The sequence below is a fragment of the Mastigoproctus giganteus genome, chromosome 1 (genome assembly GCF_048544385.1).
Source record: "Mastigoproctus giganteus isolate SK-2022 chromosome 1, ASM4854438v1, whole genome shotgun sequence".
Taxonomy (NCBI): Eukaryota; Metazoa; Arthropoda; class Arachnida; order Uropygi; family Thelyphonidae; genus Mastigoproctus; species Mastigoproctus giganteus.
The window spans coordinates 251,569,752-251,591,861 of record NC_143575.1 but is presented as its reverse complement, the minus strand read 5'-3'; the positions used below and the strand labels follow the sequence as shown (position 1 = coordinate 251,591,861).

The following is a 22,110-nucleotide window of genomic DNA, read 5'->3' as shown; positions in this document are numbered from 1 at the left end:
ACTCATCGTCCCCAATCTCAGGGTGGCACCATGGGTGGCATCCATGCTAAGAAAATGGTTGTGCACCAGCCATTTTCTTAGCCAAAATACCTACAGTTTCTAGGGCTGGTAATAGCATTGACAGGAAGTTACATTGTATAAACAAATGTTAAAAGTTCTTTATTTGTATCCTTTTAACTCAATGTTAAAATTGCTGTCCTCTTGTACTGAGTGAAAAATGTCTGAATTCAAATTCTGTCATTCACATGAGGAATTTTTATGAGCTTCTTTCACAAAATGTCTAAGTCAGTCTCAGCTGAGGATTATACAGGTTCTTATACTGCAAACTCAGGTTTTTCAACCAAAAAATAGCAAACTTACTGAAAAATACACAAAATTACAGACACAATATATTTACACCTCATAGCCTTAGTTTCTTTGGTACTTAACTCATCACACCTAACAAATCGCTAACCACAGAGGTCTCACGTTGCATGGTGCAATAAATGCTGTAATTGGCCATAGGACAGTGGAAATGAGTTCTATGAAGTGACAAATCTTGCTCTTGTGAGATTCATCACTTCATACACAGACTTTCACATCCACCCAACAAATCACAATAGGGATAAGATGGACAGGTGTGTAGGATGCCTGCAGAACATCTGCTGCTGCATTGTGCCAACAATGAAATTCAAAGGAGGTGTGGTTGTGGCATGGTGCTAATCCTCATACCTGTGCGAGGAATCATGAATGCTGACACATACCTTAATATTTTGGACAATTACACTATCTATACAACATGAAGTTCCACTATCTCTAGAATAGCAGAGATGGGGAAACTCCTGGTGCCATTAGACAGCAAATACACTTTACCTCTACAACGTGACATGCCTTTAGCACAGACACATTTATTTCAACAGGTTACCGCCAGTGGATTAACACTGATGGAATCCATATTGGCAATCATTGATCAGATTAAAGGTTTTGAGATAGTTTAAGACTTGGCAGTTGATGGATTTTTCCATTATTTTGGGAAAAAGTAGGGTAAGCACAAGGAAATTTGGAAGGAGAGATTTGTCACTGTTTTGGGAACCGACTGGATATAGGTATATTTTCAAGCACCAGTGGAATAAGAAAATGTGAAAATGTGACACAGAACAGTTCAGGAGCATAGGTTTTGAGATAAAGTGGAAAAATGCCATTAGGGCCTGGAGTTTTCTTGGCATCTAGATTGCACATAATTTTTCAAAAATCCTTCTGGTGGAGGGCAATAGAAGGCATTGAATGGAAGGCAAGAATAAATTATTTTGGCCAAAAAAGCTAGATAGTTAGGTATATGTACCTTGGTAAAAAAAAAAAAAACAAAGTGCCTCTGTCCCAAAGAACAAAATTATAAAATTAGTATGCAATTTATTACAAAAACAGATGAAATATCATTATAAAAAGAATACACTGAATAGAATATTATTTTTGACTCAAGGTACATATACCTAATGATTCGGCTTTTTATCTAATAATTTATTCCTGCCTTCCAACTTTAAAACAAACATGTATTTTCAAGATTTATTTTTTCAGGACTTATAAAAATGAAAGCAGTACAGGATTCATGCTGTAATATTCAACATCTTTTCACAGTATCTAAATATGGCTGCCACCAGTTAATTTTCCCACTCTTTAGCATTGCAGGTGTCATTCTTTCCATTACTGCTACGATTCTGATTTGCTACTGATTAAAGTAAGTCACTCAAGGTAGCATGTAAACTATCTTTACATTGTTATTTGGTTTTTTTTAGGAGCATTAGCAACTAAGGCCATATTGCTCCGGGAATATGCGGTGGTCATTCCCTGACCTTTCCGCATCCTCCGTATTTGGTGGTGACGGGCTCGAATCCTGGTCTAATCAAGAAGCACGTGCTACGCACTGCTGCTCCTTCCCACCTGGCTACAGAGGCACCCTCTATCTTTACAGAACCCTCTCCCCCCCCAACCAAAGCAAAAAATCCATAGGCACTAAGGAGGCCAAGGCAGCTAGAACACTCTATTCAACACACCAACCAGGAAAAATTTGACATCTAAGAAATCAATCATGCCAAATGAAGTTAAAAAATGGGTTTTCTTTCAGGATCATTTTGGATTAACCACTGAAAAATAAATGTTTCCAACATATCAAGGTACATGAGCCAAAGACTGTTTTATAAGGAAAAAAGGGCACAAAATTCTTTAGAGGTAAGAACACAAAAACATTTTAATTTGGGACTATCTCATGCATGCTCACTAAATTTATGAACATTTTCAGTTTCCCACATTCCACTTGCTCACTTTGCCACTTAAATCGAAATTGTACTCTTTACCAAAACTCAGGTTCATCAAATCCTCACTTTTCAATTTGAGCCAACATTTCTGTGCAGCACTCTTGATTTCTTATGGTGTTATTTCCTTTTATGTCTTGTTTGTTTGTTTGTTTATTTGGTTTTTTTAGGAGCATTAGCAACTAAGGCCATATTGCTCCGGGATATGCGGTGGTCATTCCCTGACCTTTCCACATCCTCCGTATTTGGTGGTGACCGGCTTGAAACTCAGTCTAATCAAGAAGCGTGTGCTACACACTGCTGCTCCTTCCCACCTGGCTACGGAGGTGCGGCTTTTATGTCTTGTAGTCAGTAAAGTTTGAGTTGCAGGTGCTTTTTAATAATTCCTCAACGCCAAAGAATGAGGCAAGTTGAGCACAATGCCCATGATGTGAATATTTCTTGTGACTAAGGACAAAAGCTGTTCTTACATGTTCAACCACAGCATCCTAACAAAACTTGTTACTTCACAGAACTGATTCCCACTGTTCTATCGACCAATTATAGCATTCTTTGCATCATGAAAGGCAATGACTGCTGACTGCAGTTGGTGGTGTCTGGCTTATGTCACTCCCATGAATGCCAAGACCATGGAGCTCCATACATAGAATGTTTGTACAGATCTTCAACTTCTGGTTGATGTTTTGCAGGTACATCTACTTCTACTGTCTTCCTGTGTGTTGCTGGTTGGTGGAAGCGCCCATCACACTTCCATTTCATGATAACATCAGTGATGGTCAACTTTGGATGGTATAGGCTGTTAGCAACTGCATGAACTGACAAGCCAGCAACGTGACATCCAACAATAACAGCCCTCTTTAAATCAGTTGATTCAGCTCTATATACACGATGAGAACAACTAACTTGTATGGCTCGTACTCCTTCCTTATATACTGGTCTGAATCACTTATTTATTAGAAAGGTTCAAGGAACTATGAAAATAGGTGTCTAGATATTCTTCAGAGCAGAGGTTCCCAAGCTACTGAGATTTATGGACCCCCTTCAAAAAACAAACCATGTTTGCAGACCCCTACATATATATATATGCATATGTATGTGTGTGTGTGTGTGTGTTTTTGATAGTATATAATAGAGCTATGAGACTCAATACATTCTATGTTAATATTAATATTTGTAGAAGAATAAAAGAAATTTACCTCAATATGGTACGTAGAACACTTCTGTATGATACTCTCCAGAAATTAAAATGAATAAAAGATTAACACAAAATGATTCCAGTAAAAAATCAATTGAACACAATTCAAATATTAATTAAAAATTCAAAACCCAATTAAAAATTAATTAAAAAGTTTAACGTAAATTTGTTTTTGTGCATTACATATGTACGAAAACAAATAATCTTTCTATTTAAGATTCAAACTCACATGCTCTGTCAGCTTCAGGAAGGAAGGAAAATAGTTTTTCAAAATTTACATTAAACTTTTTAATTAATTTAATTGTTTTGAATTTTCAATTAATCTTTGAATTGTTTTCATTGATTTTTTACTGGAATCATTTTAATTTCTGGAGAGTATCATACGGAAGTGTTCTACGTATCATATTGAGATAAATTTCACTTATTCTTCTACAAAGTGCACATGCACGCACGCACACACACCCCCCTCCACACAGTTATTATATTAAAAGTATAATATAATATTTCTATATAGGTACTGAATACGTACACAGGGTGATTCACTACCAGTGCGACAAACTTGCAGGAGGTGTAGGGGGCACAAAGATGAATCGGAATCACATAGCATTGCAGGGTCCGAAATGCCTTCGTCATGCGGTAGAGGACGTTGAACGGGAGGTCGCGTGAACAGCGATCCCACTGGAAGTCAGCATTTGCGAACCGGTTCCCGAGGCAGTAGGATGGACGAGTATTCAAACGTTGAACTGGCCGACATGCACTTCGCGTATGGAGCTGCGGACTGTAACGGGCGTGCCACTCTGTGCTTGTACCAGGAACGTTTCCCGCACAGGCGTGCTCCTCATCATACGATTTTTGCACGTGTGCACAGAAGGTTACATGAGACTGGTTGTTTCACGAGAGGTACCATGAATCGAGAGCGAATGACGAGGACGCCAGACAATGAGGAGAATGTCCTACGTCTTGCAGAAGGCAGTACGAGTACTCGAGCGATAGGCCAACGATTGGGTATTTCCCAATCCACTGTATGGAGGATACTGTCAACAAACCAAATGAGTTCATACCATCTGCAACGCGTCCTATCATTGGAGCCTGAGGATTATCCACTCCAGAGGACTTTTGCTACATGGTTTCTTCAACAGAAACGGTTCACAAATGCTGACTTCCAGCGGGATCGCTGTTCACGGCGACCTCCCGTTCAACATCCTCTACCACATGACGAAGGCATTTCGGACCCTGCAATGCTATGTGATTCCGATTCGTCTCTGTGCCTCCCTACACTTCCTGCAAGTTTGTCGCACTGGTAGTGAATCACCCTGTATAAACATAACAGAATACAGCGGGCCATAAGGCTAAAATAACTTATAAAGACTAAGATAGCCTGTTTAGGAATAATATAGAATACAATAATGATTATGTAGCCAATTATTGATCTATAGATACATTGAAAGGAACTTTTATCTATAGATCAATAATTGGCTACATAATTACTATTTTTTCTATATTATATATTATTACTACTTATATGTTTATTTCCAGGGTATGGCAATGTAGACCTACACAGGCTATCTTAGTCTTTATTAGTTATTTTGGTCTTATGGCCCACTGTATATGTATATATAAACATATATACAGGTATATAAACAGTACCTATATTCAGTACCTATATAGTATATATTATACTTTTACTATAATAATTAGATTACAGACTGATATAATGTTCAATCTACTATTGATGGAATTAATCTGATCTGATGTAACTTTTACATTTATCCCAATTATTCTTAATAGATTAAATACATATATATACACACACACACACACACACACATATATATATATATAAGGTTCACAATGGAAAATTTAACAAATATAGAACATCAGCTTAAAAGTAATGTTCAAAAAAAAAAAAGTGTGTGTGTGCGCGCGCGAATATTGGGTTTTCTAAAAAGAAAATTCAAAGTTTTATGCGTGAAACAACTCAACTTTATTTTTATACAGATATATAATAACTTTATTTATCATCAATTTGCTATACATAAAACGAATAATTTGAAATATGTATACAATTATATACACTAATTGTACTGAAAATAAGTAATGTTCTATAATGAAATTTGTTGTAATTCTATCAGTATATTTTTTTAAGAAAATAAACACATTACTTGATACCTTCTGAACATTTTGCAGACCCCCTTGGAACTGGTCTACAGACCCCAGTTTGGGAAATGCTGCATTAGAGGATAGTATACGTACATATATGAATGCACGTAACAAGGTGTACAGACATATAGTTTAATTTCCTGATATGTATGAAAGTATGTTATTTACATATATATATGACCTTTTCAACAAAGAAAAAATACTGAAAAATTCAGAAATATAGTAAAAGATGGGAAAGAAGTGGGAATGAATAAATTTTCTAATATTTTATAATTTATTAATATGTACATATTAAGAAATTACTATTTACATGATGTCCACAATTTATTAGTACACTTTTAAGAATCATGTCGTAAAATATTTGGTTACTGTTTGTTGTACACTGGATTCTACTGTATACCATTCATAAAAATGTTTGCATTTGTTTAAACTTCAAACACTCAGATATATTTTCTGTTACATTTTCTTCCCACCGAAGGCCTCAATGCAAAGTTTCAAATGCTGTCAACATTTGTTTGGAAGGTTTAATATTCCAACTGATCGTCGATATTGTCACTAGTTCTTTAAATACGCTCCAAAATGTTGGAGTCACTCAGATATTCAGTTACTGTGACTTCATTATCAACTCCTAAAAATTCGTCAAGAACAATTTCTCCACTGATCAAACCTCGCTTGGAACTCTTCCCAAGATTACTCAATATCTTCTAGTAGTTCATCTCTGTTAATTAGCATTTTAGCAAAACAATTCTTAATAATTTCCGTCACATCTTGACTCCACACTTTCGCCAACTCTGATATGCACTCAGATATTCAGCTACAATTAAGACTACAGTTAAAAGCTGCAGTTAAGACGAATTATTCAGAATGAAGAAAACAAACTTCACACTTGTAAGTTTAGAAATTACCAAGTGAAAGTGGGCAGGGCAGTTGTCAACAATCAACTCTTTTTTTCTGTTTTCTTTTGTCATCTTTCTATCAAAATTTAAAATCAACTGCTCAAAAATTTCGCTTGTCATTCAGGGTTTTTGTTGTAGTTGTAATCCAACTCTAATGACTTTACTCCTTTGAAACATCGGGGTTGTTTACTTTTGCCTATTAGCAAAAGCTTCAGTTTTTCATTACCATCCATATTTCCAACCAAGAGTGTAATTCTCTCATTATTTTTACCACCTAAACATTTATCACTTTTAAAAGTCAGTGTCTTGTCTGGCAAACATTTAAAAAATAGACATTTCATCAACGTTGAATATGTTTTTGGACTCTAAGTCCTCCATAATTTTTTTCAAAACTGTTTCTTTCCAATGGGTATAGCCTTCTTCGATTGCAACTCCACTTTCATCAGAAATAACTTTTTCGAGTAAGCCATGATGCTCTTAAGTTTGTCCAGCCAACCGGAACTGGCTTGGAATGTTTTGTGCCCCAAAAAAGATGCATACTCCATAGCCTTTTCTTTTATTAAAATGTTTTGGTCTCAACATGTTGATATTGACATGTTTTGGTCTCAAATCAACTTCATCCACTTAAAAACTGCTTCATTTACATTAGCAAAGGCATATGATGCAAGAAAGCAAGCTTATATAGCATCAGCCAAAAAAAAAAAAAAAAACCTCCATTATTTCACCCATCCACTCGCTCCAAATGTTTGTCAAGTTCTGCCTTTAATCTATTTAAGCTATCAATTTCTACAACGACAGATGGAAGTTTGTTCCAGCAATCAACCACCCGCTGGCTAAAGGCAAACTTCCGCACATCTATCCTACAACCGTCTTTCCTCAATTTGAATTTACGCCCTCTCAGGCGATTATTCTGAGAAAGAGTAAGAATCCCATCAGCATTGAGCATGCTCAAACCATTCAAGGCTTTATACACCTCAATCAGATCAACTCGCAGGTGCCTAGTCTCCAGACACACTGTAAATTGTAAAATTTAAGCTTTTCTTCATAAGAGCAACCCTTTGCTCCATTCACTAATCTTGTCCTTCTCTGTACTCATTCCAACAGCTCTACATCCTTCTTAAAATGAGGCCTCCAGACCTGTATACAGTACTCAAGGTGTGGTCTGACCATTGCCTTATAAAGGGGATAATCACCTCCTTATCCATGCTAGAAAAATTCCTGTATATCATTGACAAGACACAATGAGCTACTCTTGCAGACTGTCTGCACAGCTCAGAAAACTTCATATCTGCCTGCACAATTACCCCCCAGGTCCTTTTCATTCTCTACCACTGACAATGTGGCACCACAGAGTTGATACGTTACTCTGGGATTACTGCTTCCCATATGTAGTACTTTACATTTGTCAATGTTAAACTTCATTTGCCACCTCTCAGCCCATCTGCTCAACTTTTCTAGATCTTGTTGCAGCAGAGTACTGCCATTAGTGATATACCATCATCAATTAAGCCTGATATATACCATCATCAATTAAGCCTGATATATACCATCATCAATTAAGCCTGATATACCATCATCAATATCATTTATAAATACAGAAAACAACAATGGACCCAATACTGAACCCTGAAGGACACCACTAATAACATTAGTCCACGAAGAGCAGTGTCCATTGATTAGTACTCTGGGACAGAGTACTAATCAATGGGACATAAGGTATGTTCGTGTCAGACGGCACCTGGGATTTCTCCCATCTCCGCTAATCAATGGGACAGTGGGACAACAATGAAAATTTAAATTTTATGCAGAATGGAGCACTCTTCATTCTGTAAATGATGTCTGCATAATCATTTCCAGGGCGATGAATTGGCAGACACGGTGTACATGAATGGTCTGCCCACAACAACAACAATCATCAATGTGCTCACAGACATTCCAATTAACTTTTTACTATCAGTAGTAGAAAACATACCAGTTTAAAGGAAATGCATCAAAAATGCTGGGGAACATGATATTTTAAAATGTGGTGTCAAAAGCTTCAAGAAATTTTGAATCATTTAATACTGATTTCATTAAAAACGCAAAGAAGTTAAGTGCAGGTTGGCACTCTATAGAGCATATTATGCACTAATAATAATGCCTATGAATCAGAATCATGGGAGAAGAATATTAGCAGAATGCAAGAAATTGAAGTGAAGTTTCTGAGAGGTGTTTGTGGAAAGACTAGAAGAGAGAGAGAATAAGAAATGTAGCCTTTTGGGAAAAAGTAGGATACGAATCATTGCGAGAAAAGACTGAGAGGAACAGATTGAGATGGTTTTGGACGTGTAAAGAGAATGGAGGATAGCGGCTACCAAAAAAGGATGTTAGAAATGGAAACAGAGAGTAACTAAGAGGAAGGCAAAGAAGATGGTGAGAGAAGGTGAAGAGTGATGTGGAGAGCAGAGGTAATAGCTGGGAGGAGCTTGAAAGAGAGGAATGGTGGGAAGATAGGGCTAAATGGAGAAGATTGGTTTCCTTATTGACCCAGCAAGAAGCCAGTACAACAATGGATAAGTAAGTAGTAGTTTAGACTAAAAGACATCCTTATGGCTAGAGCTCACCCACTGATGAAAGGCCAAAAAACCTCGAAATGGTGCTGTCTGGGTGGATATCTGCCGAGGCTAAGTAACAATAGTCTTCTCCACCAGTGGAGTGCTACTTATTTGAGGTAGTGCAATATCATGGCAACTCATTGTGAAGGTATTCACAATATGAGATATAATTAAAATGATGTGAATTCATCTACTTTAGTAGTTTATTGTGCATAAAAACAATGTGATTGCACTAATCCAGATGTCAGTAAGTAGTAGTATAAAGAAGTTACAATAATTTAAAAATAAGGAATGACTTATCAGACACCCTGTACGTTAGTTAATTAAAGTATGTTCATGACAGAAATTTCAATTTCCATAAATATACTGAAATTTCAGGTTTTTTTTTTGTTTTTTTTTTTTCCTCCACTAAATTTGTGTGACAAATTTTCACTATTCATGTAAATATACAGCTTATCTTTTCAAACAAAGTTTGATAATGTCTGCAAGTTAATCTTTTAATCTAACATTACACACAGATAAATAAAAAATTTCTCTTGCACTCTGATTCTACAAACCACATTAAATAGATAAATTAATGTATAAACTGAATATATTAATATAAAAAAAAAAGTCTTATAAAAACTGATTACATTTTCTTCTTACAAAATAACAAATAAATAAAAATTGATACTATAAATTTATTGGATTTTTAAAAAAATGCAAAAAAAAAAAAAAAAAAAAAAAAAAATTCAATGGCTAAGTACAAGCCTGAAATATCTCCAAAAATATTTACGACAGCCTTAATGGGAATCTATAAACAAGAAACCAAAGCTGAACCAAGTCTTTTATGATAGAAAATTAAGGTAAACAAAATAATGTAACAACACATTTATAACAAAGGGCAAGGATCAAACCAAAATCAAAATGATCAGTGATAGAATGCTAAGTAAAATCTAAACTGAAGTTAAATTACACACTACAGTCAGAGTATTTTTAAAGTATCAAATTAAAAACATTACTTACTTTGGTACAAAGAGAAGAATGTGTTGTGCAATCAACAGTACCAAAATTAGCCAGATGACCTATAGCTCTGGATGCTTTTCTCCATTCAGGCAGTAAATGCATACATGGGGGACACCACTAAGAAAAAGTAATATGAATGGCTTTTTTTGTATTGAACAGAAGCAATAAACACAAAAAAGAAACTAAAGTATTCAGAGTTAAGTGTTAATTAAAATACTTAGTATATCATCATAGGTTATGAACCTTCCATTGGTTTCTTGGTTACATCAAAACAATAACAATCGTTATATGGTCAATCATTCCTAAAGGAATCATCATCTACTTTCATTATATCTACTTTCTCTTACAACAGTAATATCAGGCTATTGTAAGAATATAAGATATCAGATTGTGGTAAGTTGTGCATGTGAACAAAAAATAATAGAGATGTCATAACATTAAACTTATTAATAAAGCTAATTACTAAGATGCACTAAATGTTTTAATTGGCAGTTAACTCTAAATGGAAATAACCCATACAGTAAATGACTTATATGAACTGAACTACATATCAAATTTGTTATGACGGTTTGTTATAAACCCTGCAATAAACAATTATTACACAGCACTAAGGCAAAAGACAGATCTTGTACAATTTATCCACCTCAAGCACTGCCATTTTAATATTAATATACATATTAATATTAAAATGGCAGAACAATGAAAGAAAGTAAATTTATGCAGAAGCTGCCTTAAAATAAATTAAAAAGATAAAAACAAGATAAAATAAAATGAATCCCAAACATTATATATATATATATATATATAATTATACATATATTTGAATAACGTTTAAAATAGCCGGAAAAACTGAATCTTACATAATAAAAATAAAATAAAAAGGTACAGCAAACATCAGAGGCAGCAAAAAGCATATTCCTCTACATGATGCTTGAAATATAACCATAGAAATAAATTAGAATAGGAATTAAAAATAAAAATAATGCCAGCAGTATGGCAAGATAAGAGTGAAAATAACCAAAATTAAACATAACGATAAACCAACTGGGAGGGAAGAGAGGGGTAACAAGAGTAAAAATATTGCAGCAAAAACTCTAAAATAATTTAGAACATCTAAATGTAAGGATAATAAAATAATAATTGATTAAATTGCGAAAGCCAATTATATAGAAATTTAACAGCACCCCCTCTGATGGGCACCAGGTCCAAATTTATGTGAAATATCACTAACAGAGATGGAATTAAATTTGGCCTTTGTCAAACTCGCTTAAGTCCGTTGCCTTTCCCATCTGAAGAACAAGATGTAACACTGATTATGGCGCAGTTGCTTTGATTTGTTTCAAACAACTCGCTGGTCAATGTTTCGGCTCATCGGTGTAGATTCTAAACTTTATACAGGTAAAATGCTTTCTGCTGAAGTATTTAGCATATAATTTAATTAAATTTAACATCCAAGCTTTTTTATATCATGTTTGGTAAAGCCATTATCATTTTTATAGTAGGAGGCTACTGGATTAAAAAAAAAAAAAAAAAAAAACTACTGTATTTTTTTTTTTTTTTAACCTGAATTTTATAATTCCATGTTTTCTAAAATATAACTTTAAATATAATTCTGCTATATAACTTTGGCTATTTTTACAGTAACACATTACTGTAAAAATAAAAGGCATATCTCAGAAAACATCTGTAAATTTCATGATTCATTCCAGCTGTTAGTCCTTTTCAATTTTATTAAATTTAACACATGCCCTTCATCATAGAATCACTGGATGCAGGGTAAAGTTATTTTTATGATCTATTCTAGAAATATCGTTATATTTTACTGATTATCTTACAGCGACAATGTGAAAGTCTAACTCACAAGCACTTTATCTTATCCCCCCCCACCCACAAACAAATGCATAACAATATAAAGGGCTTTTACAGTATATAACAATATTGCTTTGCTGCAAGATCAGTGTTTCACAATGTCCAATAGTATAGACCTAGTGTGTCTCCTACAAAATTATTTTTATAGTGTCAATCAATACAAGTTTCCCCCAACATGAATCGTTGAGGAGGCTTCCATCCTGCAGTGGGTCGATAATGGCTGCAGTTTACCTTTACCTTAGCATACAACTTTACATTCAATTTTCATACCATCATTTTGAATTAGAGAAATTGACTTTCTTATGATAAATATTACAGAGTTAATGAACGTGTAACTACACAGTAATAAATTTATGTTAGCACTTTACGTATGTGTTAATACTGGTCTATTCCTCCTAAGTGCATTACAAAATTTTTTACCAGACTGAAATTTAACAATGAACCAAAATTAGACTATCAGAAAAAAGAATTATGCTTACTGGAGCAAAGAAATCTATAAACCATGGTTCTCTGGAATTGATAACCCTATCAGGAAAATCGCTCGGCTTTAGAGTTTCAACTCGACTAGACAAACTCTCTCTAACAAAACTTGCAATGTCATGGGAACTGGATCGCCCTGTTACAGTAAAAAAGTTATACTTTCATAGCAAATATAGAAAACACAAAGTAATCAAGTATTTCTTATGCATATATATACACCATTTAAACATTTATTCAAATATGTTTATGATATTCTCCAATAATATAGAATCTTATCTTACAAGGAATAAAAACTCTATATGGCAATTACATTTCTATAATGACCACTCTTATACCACATGAATATTAAGGCAGTTTATTTAGATAATAAAGAAATCCCTATACATTAAGGAACATTTCAGGAACCTTGCTGGAACCCATCCTCAAACCATATATAGGCTGTTTTTCAAGGACAGAAAGAATAAACCAAATTACTATTATGTTAAAATATTACATATACAAAATTTCTAGTGGATAATTACGATCCATAATATCCAATTTATTCATAGTACATTACATATTATTTATTATATTATACATTATTAGTGTTCACCTATTCTAATCAATCTGAATAATTTGAAATTAAAGTTAATTGGGATTTCTTACCTCCTGTTGCAGCCACCTGCTTGCCGAATGTCGCAATTCTGACTGCACTTTCTGGTATGAGGTGCTGTCAACAATATTTATAATGAGGTTTCCAATTAACTGTCCAATAGCAGGATGCCAAGTAGGATATCCTGGATCCAGAGATTTTTTGATGAATTGTAGCCTTGAGAGGGATGGACCCAAACCTTGTCTTAAGCTCTTCTGTGGGTTGTGGTGCTGCCTATTTCTGGAGGTGTGTGTGTGTGGGGGGGAGTGAGATTAGGCTGTCCTTCCATTATTTGATGTTTTCTTTCTTGTTGCTTCAGGTCTTCTTCTATTGTCTTTTTAAATATGTTAAAGTATTGTTGGTTCAACCCCTTATTTTGAATTTACAGAAGTGGCCTCAAACATTTTTTATAAAGAATACTTTCTTAATTTTTTTTTTGTTGTACTGGTGGTTTGCAGAAAGGACAACCAATATTAGTGAAGTGCCATATGTCCCTGGCATCAGAACACATGCAGGGCTGTGTCAGATTTTTGTGTCCTCCCATACTGAACATCTTTTTTGTGTTCTTTAATTCTGGAACTATGTCTACTGTATGACTCTCCCAGGTATGTACTGCCACATTTGCAGTCTATTTTGCAAACAGGGCCTCTAGGATTTTTGGACTGGTGTTTTAGAACATGTTTTATGGATGCTGACACCTTGAAGAAAGATCTGATTCCATATTTCCTTGCTGCTTCTGTTATCTTTACACTAATGTTGGGTATACATGGTATTCAGATGGTGGGTCTCCTGCCATTACTTGGCTGAGGTTGGTTCGAAGTCTTGATACTGTCCTCTATCATTTTCTTAATTATATGTAGGGGTTATCCGTTTCTAAGGGCTAGTCTGGTTATAGCTTCTAGTTCCTGTTGGAGGTTATCTTTATTGCAGATCCAGTACGCTCTTAAGGTGAAAGATTTTAATACTCCAACTTTAGTTGTGTGAGGGTGGCACAATTTATAATTCAGTATGACCCCTATATATCTGTTGGTTTCTTGTAAACTTCCATTTCTAACTCTGTGTGTTTTCTTGTGATTAGAATATCTAGGGAAGGTAGGCTACATTGTCATCTATTTTGATTTGGAACTTTATCTTCTAGTGGTAGTTGTTGAGCACATAAAAATTTTTGCAGCTCTTCAGATCTATTGCTCCAGATTGCAATTATAGATCTAATATATTCCAACTATATTAGCTCTATATGATAAATAAAGAGGTTTTTTAATCTTTAACTGAATATTAACACAAAATTAAAGATATTTATATTATAACATTCCAAAAGCTATTCCAAGGGGTTTTTTTTGTTTTTTTTTCCCTTTTAAACGGAAATTGAGCAGTCCTTGAGGCTGTCATAGACATTCTCTCAGGTACGATAAGCTGGGCTTGCTACCTGCGAGTCTAAAACACTGATGGAACTAATATTCAGGTGACACTCAAGTGGATAAAATTTCGGCAAAGTCTGGTCATTCTGTGGCAGCCAAATCCTCTGCTTGCACCTTCATGACACTGAAGGTGCAAGCAGAGGATTAACCCTGAGTATAACCTTCATATGCAAGTCCTGAAATATGACACCCAGTAACACTGGAGGAGTCAAGGTGTGGTGCCCACACCACATGAAGGAATGCTGTCTCTCTGTGTTACCAGGCAATACTAGGTGGTACATGACTCTCATTAACTGGTGCAATAACACCACTTTGCTTATTGGAAGCTTGAAGTGGCAGAACCAATGTTTAGTCTCCAGAGCAAAGTTCTGGCAAACACCCCCATCTCTTCCATCATGCAGTATGATTGATGTCTTTGAGGTTATGATGGATATCATGGCGAGAGCCAATCTTCCTTACATTTTGAGGGTACAGCTCCAAAACGGTGTTCAAAAACAAACCATTAGATAGTCCACCGGACTGACCTTATTGGTAACTCTCTAGGAGACTTCTGAATCAGCTGGTGTATAATCTCACTGCCTCTACTCTGCCAGATGGTGACTGGAGGGAGTTGCAGGTGGCATTGTAGAGGCCACATTATGTTATAAAGAAGCTGGGTATATTCTTGCTATGTATACACCGTATCCAAAAATTTCATTACTTCATACATGTTCTCCCCCACCTTTTCTTACTACTGAATACATCATGAATAGTCAAACTAGTAGAACAAACTTATCTGTGAAAAGATCTAAACCTCCCAAAACTTTCCTCATTCATTTCACAAATATATGTGGTCTCAGTTCTAATCTCAATGATGTACATTTCCACTCACAATCTGCTAAACCCGACATACTTTTTCTGATAGAAACCCAATTATCAGTTGATTCAACCAGTGCTCACTTCAGTTGTGCTAATCATTCACTGTATGATTCCGTTCGCTTCAAAGATGGTACTGATGGATGTGTCCACTGTGATATTCTCTGTCAGAGACTTAGTAATTTGGAATATTCTCTTTTCAACCATGCATAAAATTTCTCTACCATATTTTGTCACCATTTCCTGCCTCTATCGTTCTCCCAACTTCCTCTCTTCAAAACTTCTCCAGTCCACCTTTCCTAACAGTGATTTTCTCTGGCAATTTTAATGTTCACAGCTCCAGCTGACCTCCACAAACTCAGCTGGTCAAGAAGCTGAGGCTTTTGCAATTACTAATGAGCATGAACAGACTGTTCATTTACCTACCAGGATTCCAGACAATGCTAACTACACAGTCAACACACTTGATTTTTTTCTCAGAAACAACCCTTCTAAGTACACAGTTGAGGTAAGTAGTGCTCTAGGCAACTCAGATGACAACTTGGTGATGGTCTCTTCTCCAATGGAGTCTTTCTCTTGTGGCTATTCTCAGCCTAATGTTGTTTAGCATTACAAGGATGCAAAATGGGATGATATGCAAGATTTCTTTTCTTCTTTTCCTTGGTCAGACTACTTTTTCAAATCTTCTGATGTCAACATTTGTTCAGATTGTGCCATTGAAATTATTCTTGTAGGGATGGAATCCTTTATTCCACACTTCACCTTAAAATCTAGTCCTTTATCTAAACCTTGGTTTTTTGATAAATGTGCTTGGGCTGTTCAAGATAAGAATACAAGCCAATTGCAATATGCAATTAGATACAAGCCAATTGCAGTTCCAGGTTCGTTTTTTTGCCTACACCAAAGCTAGCAACAATTGTAAAGCAGTTATTAATCAGTCCAAACTAGATTTGAACAGACTAAGAGTAGAAAACTTGTTTCTTGTTCATATGGTAGTCAAGCATTGTGGTCTCTTACCAAAGGTACAACTTTTGCCCATCTATTCCCACCTCTGTCAAAACCACTTCAGCAAAAGATAAGGCTCACCTGCTGGCATCCTACTTTTCTTCCAACTCATGTATTGATGATCTTGGTAAACCACTTCCTATCATTCCCAGTACACTCCATTCAATGCCTCCTGTGGTCTTCTGTCAAAAGGATATCAGAAGAATTTTGAATAGTCTTGGTGCCAAGAAAGCACCAGGTCCTGATGGTATTTCTCCACGTGTTCTCAAAACCTGTGCTCCCGAGCTTAGTCCTGTTCTGCATCACCTTCTTTCACTTTCTTATTCAACAGGTGTTTTACATTCTGCTTGGAAATTTGCTCATATCCAGCCAGTTCCTAAAAAGGGTGACAAATCCTTCCCACCCAATTATAGTACCATTGCACCAAAGACAAGTAACTCCTCTTAACATAATCTGTGCTAAATTAGATGAACGAAAACTAGAGATGTGGGAGTACTCAGAATTTAAGGTTGAAATAAAAAACATTAAAGTCAAGCTCAAATTAAAAATGCAAAGATTAAAATTTGAGACTTGTACATACATAAAAATAAAAAAAACAACAATAATATAACATAATTGGTCATTATTGATCAATACAAGAAATCTCTCTCACATAGCATGCATTACATCGTCAACATTGCATGCCAAACAGAATCAATGACAGTCATTATAAGTACCTTAGCTACTGCTTGATAAAACAAGATCTAAGGAGTGCAGGTGCATGTAGCTCCTAAGTGAGAAGGAAGAAAGGCTATCCGAGTGCAGGTACAATCAGTTTCAAGGCAGAAGGGAAGAAAGGTACACCTGAGTGCAAGAGGAGGGTTTTGCAGACCATGAAATACTAGTGTCCAAGGTCATCACCATGAGGTAAGTAACACCTGAGAACCAAGCATGCAAAGAACATCAATGTAAAGCACATCCAATTTGCAGAACAGAAAACTTTCTTGGTAAATGCAGAAAAGGGTACTCATAGCAAGAAAGACCTCAGTTGTGCAAACTACAGCTGCACAAACTATGCAGATATGAGGAGACCTGATTGAAATGGTTACAGGTTTAAATGGATTGATTAAACTAGGTGCTAATGGACCACCTCTAACATCTCTTTCCTGGAAATTTAAACTGAGAATAAATTGTTGCAGAATAGATGCCCAAAAATTTGCTTTTAGCCAGAAAATAACTGATCGTTGAACAAACTACCATCTGGTGTTGTGGAAGTGGGTAGTTCGAATAAATTTAAAGAGTAAATTAAACACTTGAGACCAAATCAAATTAATTTAAAGTTAAAACTAAATTAAATTAGACATTACTGGACAATGTATTAAACACAGAATGTATTTAATACATTCTGTCTAATAATGTCTGTACAGAATGTATTTCAACAGATTTAAATCTAGAGCTTTACAAATGAATGGTCACTGAAAAATAATTTTGGCTCTGGAGGCACTTAGTAATCAGTACCCTATACACAAGCCTACACTGCAGCAATAAACACAAAAAAGTGTTGCAATCCAATGAATCCTTCTCTTACCGCTTTTCTGTACAAGTGGCAAGTAGAATGTATAACAGCTAGCATGTATAGCAATGGACCCGATGTATATGCTAGTTTTGCATGGTGAACAACATGCCAGAGTATTTTTTGCACTGTGGAAGATTACATATACACCATCAAAAAATTTTAAAACAAGTGGCATATGGCAAGCCCATTAGGTCACGAAGAGTTAAATCAGTATGCTTATTTATGCTCTAAGTATACAGCATTTTAAACAAGAATTTGCATGCAATGTAGAATTCTTTTTTTTAAAACAAGATCCAAGTAAGTATTTAGCAGTAAATTTTGTACTTGTACACAATTTTTTTTTTTATTCGCTAACAGAGCTTAAACAAAAATTTGTTTTTCTCTTATTTTACTAACAAACAGTCATAAAAATCCTCCATCCAAGTTAAAACTATTCAAGTTACAATGCTGGAACATAGTAAACTGCAACACATTTAAAATAATCATACCTAATAAAAAACATAAGCAGTAAAATACATAACTTGTGAATTGGCTGCTTTTCTTATAGATTTTTAGCAGAATTTTTTTTAAAGACCACAATAAAATGTGGGATTAACCATGGCCGAGAATAAATCAGAAAATAATACAAGAGAATAAATCAGAAAATAATAAAAGAATAAATCAGAAAATAACAATAGAAGATAAAGCTATTTTATGGCAATATCTCGAACATTAATGGGATAAAAGCTTTGGAAAAATACCTAAAAATATTAAGATCTCTGAATGTCTCTTGTACAGGGATTCGCAACGGGAATGATATTGCCCCCAAGAGGGGCAAAAAAAATCATAGGTATTACAATAGTTTGTGGCCCTCCAAAGTTCAAACCTACCCAACGACATCTTAATCCTTAATATTTAATTTCTTTCATTGGATTTTCTTTTCCACTGAGACAACTGATTTTTAACATATATTATATTAGGAGTGAGTGAGAAATTTTGATAAAAGGAAGATAGTGGGCATGTGATTCAATTCAACTACCTTTGCACAGGCATTAAATGCCTAAGTGCTTTCAGAGGTAATGTCTTCGCAATCCTTGGCATTTGCACCTTTCTGACAGCTTCGACCTTGGTGGTGGCATGGTGAACATGGTTTATTTATTTATTCTTTTGTTTCATTGGTCGATATATGAGGCATGGATGGAATGAAGAAATTTTCAGTCTACTGTTTCTACTTTCTAAGCAACAATTAGTAATGATTTATTGTTTCCTTGTGGAAGTTTTTTTATTTTTGATCCACAGTGGTTTTGTGAGTGACATGGGCTATGAGAGTTAAATAAAAATAGTTTATATTTTATTATTTAATTCTTTGTAGTTGTTCAACCATCATCAATCATGTCATGTTCTGAAAAGAAAGTGTCAACAGTATCTGGATGAATATCTAACTTATGATTTTATTGAAATGTGTGTTATGTGTAATAGTTCTTTTTCAAATGAGGCTATGAAACCATCAAGACTTTTAGATCACTTAAAAAGGAAACATCCTGATAAAGTTGGTAAACATATTGAATATTTTAAAATTTTAAAACAGAATTTTGAGCAACGTAACACTGTTACTTCCATTAGTATCAGTAGAGGCATATGATGAAAAAAGCAAGCTTATACAGCATCAGTCAAAAAAAAAAAACAAAAAAAACCCAACTTCCTATTTAAGAAGAACACACAAACAAATAACAATTGAATGTTGCATCTTATAAAATTGCAGAAATCATTGCAAAAACTGGTAGTGCTCATACAGTTGCTGAGATTGTTATACGACTTGCATTAGAGACTGTAATTTCAACAGTGATGCATCAAAATCCTTCCAGTATTTTAAAACCATTGCCATTGAGCAATGATTCAATTCGAAGACTAATTGATGAGATGTCAGTTAACACTGAAGAACAGCAGATTGACAAACTAAAAACAAGAAAATTTTCTATTCAGAATGATGAATCCACAGTTACTGACAAAAAGGCCCTTCTAATGGCATACATTCATTATTTCAATGATGATTGTAAATTGCAAGAATAGATGTTGTTTGTAAAATCTTTGGAAACTGACTATACTGGAGAATCCATTTTTGCTACTGGAAAAACATGGTTAGATGAAAAACAAGTACTATTGGAAAATTTGGTATCCTGTGCCACTGATGGTGCTACCTCCATGGTTGGAAGACAAAGGTTTTATAGCCTACCTAAAGAAAGTACGTCCTGCAAAATTCTTGTGATACATTGCATTGTGCACCGAAATCATCTGGTTGCAAAAAATATTAGTCCAGTTCTTTATCAGTCTCTCAATATAGTTATTAAAACCATCAGTAAAATAAAGTCACATAGCAATTATGATGCCTTTAAAGAAATTTTGTGTTGATAATGAAGAACAGTATATGAGGCTTCTTTTACATACAGAAGTCAGATGGCTTTCTAAAGGAAACTGTCTAACAAGATTTGTAAACCTTTTTGATACAATAATTAGCTTTTTAGAAAGCAAAGGAGACACAGATTTAGCAAAGGAGACACAGATTAGCAAACACAAAAACATATACTATATGGCTCGGATTTTTCAAAAACTCAATGATGTATCACTTCAACTTCAAGGGAAATTAATTACGGTGAGAGACTGCACATGCAGGTTAAAAGCCTTCACTGAAAAAAATGGTAATATTTTAAATTCAAAAAAGGTGGAATGGCTGAGTTGTGGGCATCAAAAATAACTGTACTTCTTTATCCAACAATGTGGCCTGAAATGGAAAAGTACTTTGTTTTCCAACGTCTTATATAGTTTAAAGTGGTTTTAGTCCAGTAAATAAAATATTACCAAAAGAAACGGAATTGATATAAGTTCAAGAGGAGACAGAATTAAACTTACTAACGTCATACCAAACATTGAATTTTTAGCTAAGAAACATCAGGCTCGGGGAGCCTATTGAATAAAAAGAGTAAGTATAAAGTATTTTCTTGTTTAAAATTTCATGAGGGAGGGGGTGAATAGGAAAAAAAAAAAATTGTCTAAAAAAGCCCTTAGTGGAGATAATTAAAATAAAAAAAAAAGTTGAGAAACACTGCTCTAGTAAAAGAAGACATCTGAAAGCTCATCTCAATGCAAGCCAGTAAATAAAAGAGAACACAGAGACACAAAGAATGGATTATAACAAATAAGAGAAAGTGGCAAATGGTAAATGAAAAAATGGAAAGACCAGTTATTCAGATTAGAATTTAGTTGCATTTAACTATGCAAACAAGGAATGCTACAAAAGTATGAGGCATAACAACATTTAAATCATACAGTACAAATTGGCATCTTAGGAACAGGAAAAGACCTCCCCCAGCCCCAGAAGTAACTGTGTGTGTATACAAACATACACAGATATACAGGTTATGTTGTTGTTGATGATTATACAATACCATGGCCACTACATCAGAAAAATTTACAATTAATTATTTTGACAATGAATACAATCACTAACCATATTTAGCAGTTCCGTGAGCTTATTGACAACTAAAAAAACGACAACTAAAAAAAAGTACATATGTAGCCACATATGCACGTGACTGCATATGTACGGGAAGTACATTTTTCATTTCTTAATGATCACAACTGGAACATATGAAATTTGGCAATTCCTATCTAGTCATTCTATATATACGAGGTGTAACTCATTGAACGTGACTTCAACAGCAGCCATGTTCGATGAGTTAAAAATAAATGGAAGTGATGTGTAGTTCAAACATCCTCCAACAAATGGTGTACAATTTTAAAATAAATGGAAGTGGTATACAGTTCAAACTTCCTTCAACAGATGATGGTATAGAGATTGTCCGGTATGCTGACAGTTAGCATGAGCAAGGGCACATGATGCAAGACAGCAAGTTTATATAGTATCAGCCAAAAAAAAAAAAAAAAAAAAAAAAAAAAAAAACCACACACACACACCCTTCTCATTTCACCCATTCACTCGCACCAAATGTTTGTCAAGTTCTGCCTCGAATCTGTTTAAGCTATCAACTTCGATAACAACAGATGGAAGTTTGTTCCAGCAATCAACCACCCGCTGGCTAAAGGCAAACTTCCGCACATCTATCCTACAACTGTATTTCCTCAATTTGAATTTATGCCCTCTCTGGCGATTATTCTGAGCAAG

At 34.9% G+C, this 22,110-nt stretch overlaps 1 protein-coding gene across 2 annotated transcripts in view; it reads right to left on the bottom strand.

The window, feature by feature from the left end:
• Window positions 1-22,110, bottom strand: part of LOC150091755 (endoplasmic reticulum disulfide reductase DNAJC10-like) — a 156,357-nt gene that overhangs the window by 38,070 nt on the left and 96,177 nt on the right. For both annotated transcript variants that reach the window (XM_090385579.1, XM_090385580.1), the window contains exons 11-12: window positions 12,487-12,623; window positions 10,139-10,255 (exon numbers count right to left, since the gene is read on the bottom strand). In XM_090385579.1, the coding sequence (XP_090241705.1) occupies window positions 10,139-10,255; window positions 12,487-12,623 (254 nt within the window). The remainder of the gene's footprint in view (window positions 1-10,138; window positions 10,256-12,486; window positions 12,624-22,110) is intronic.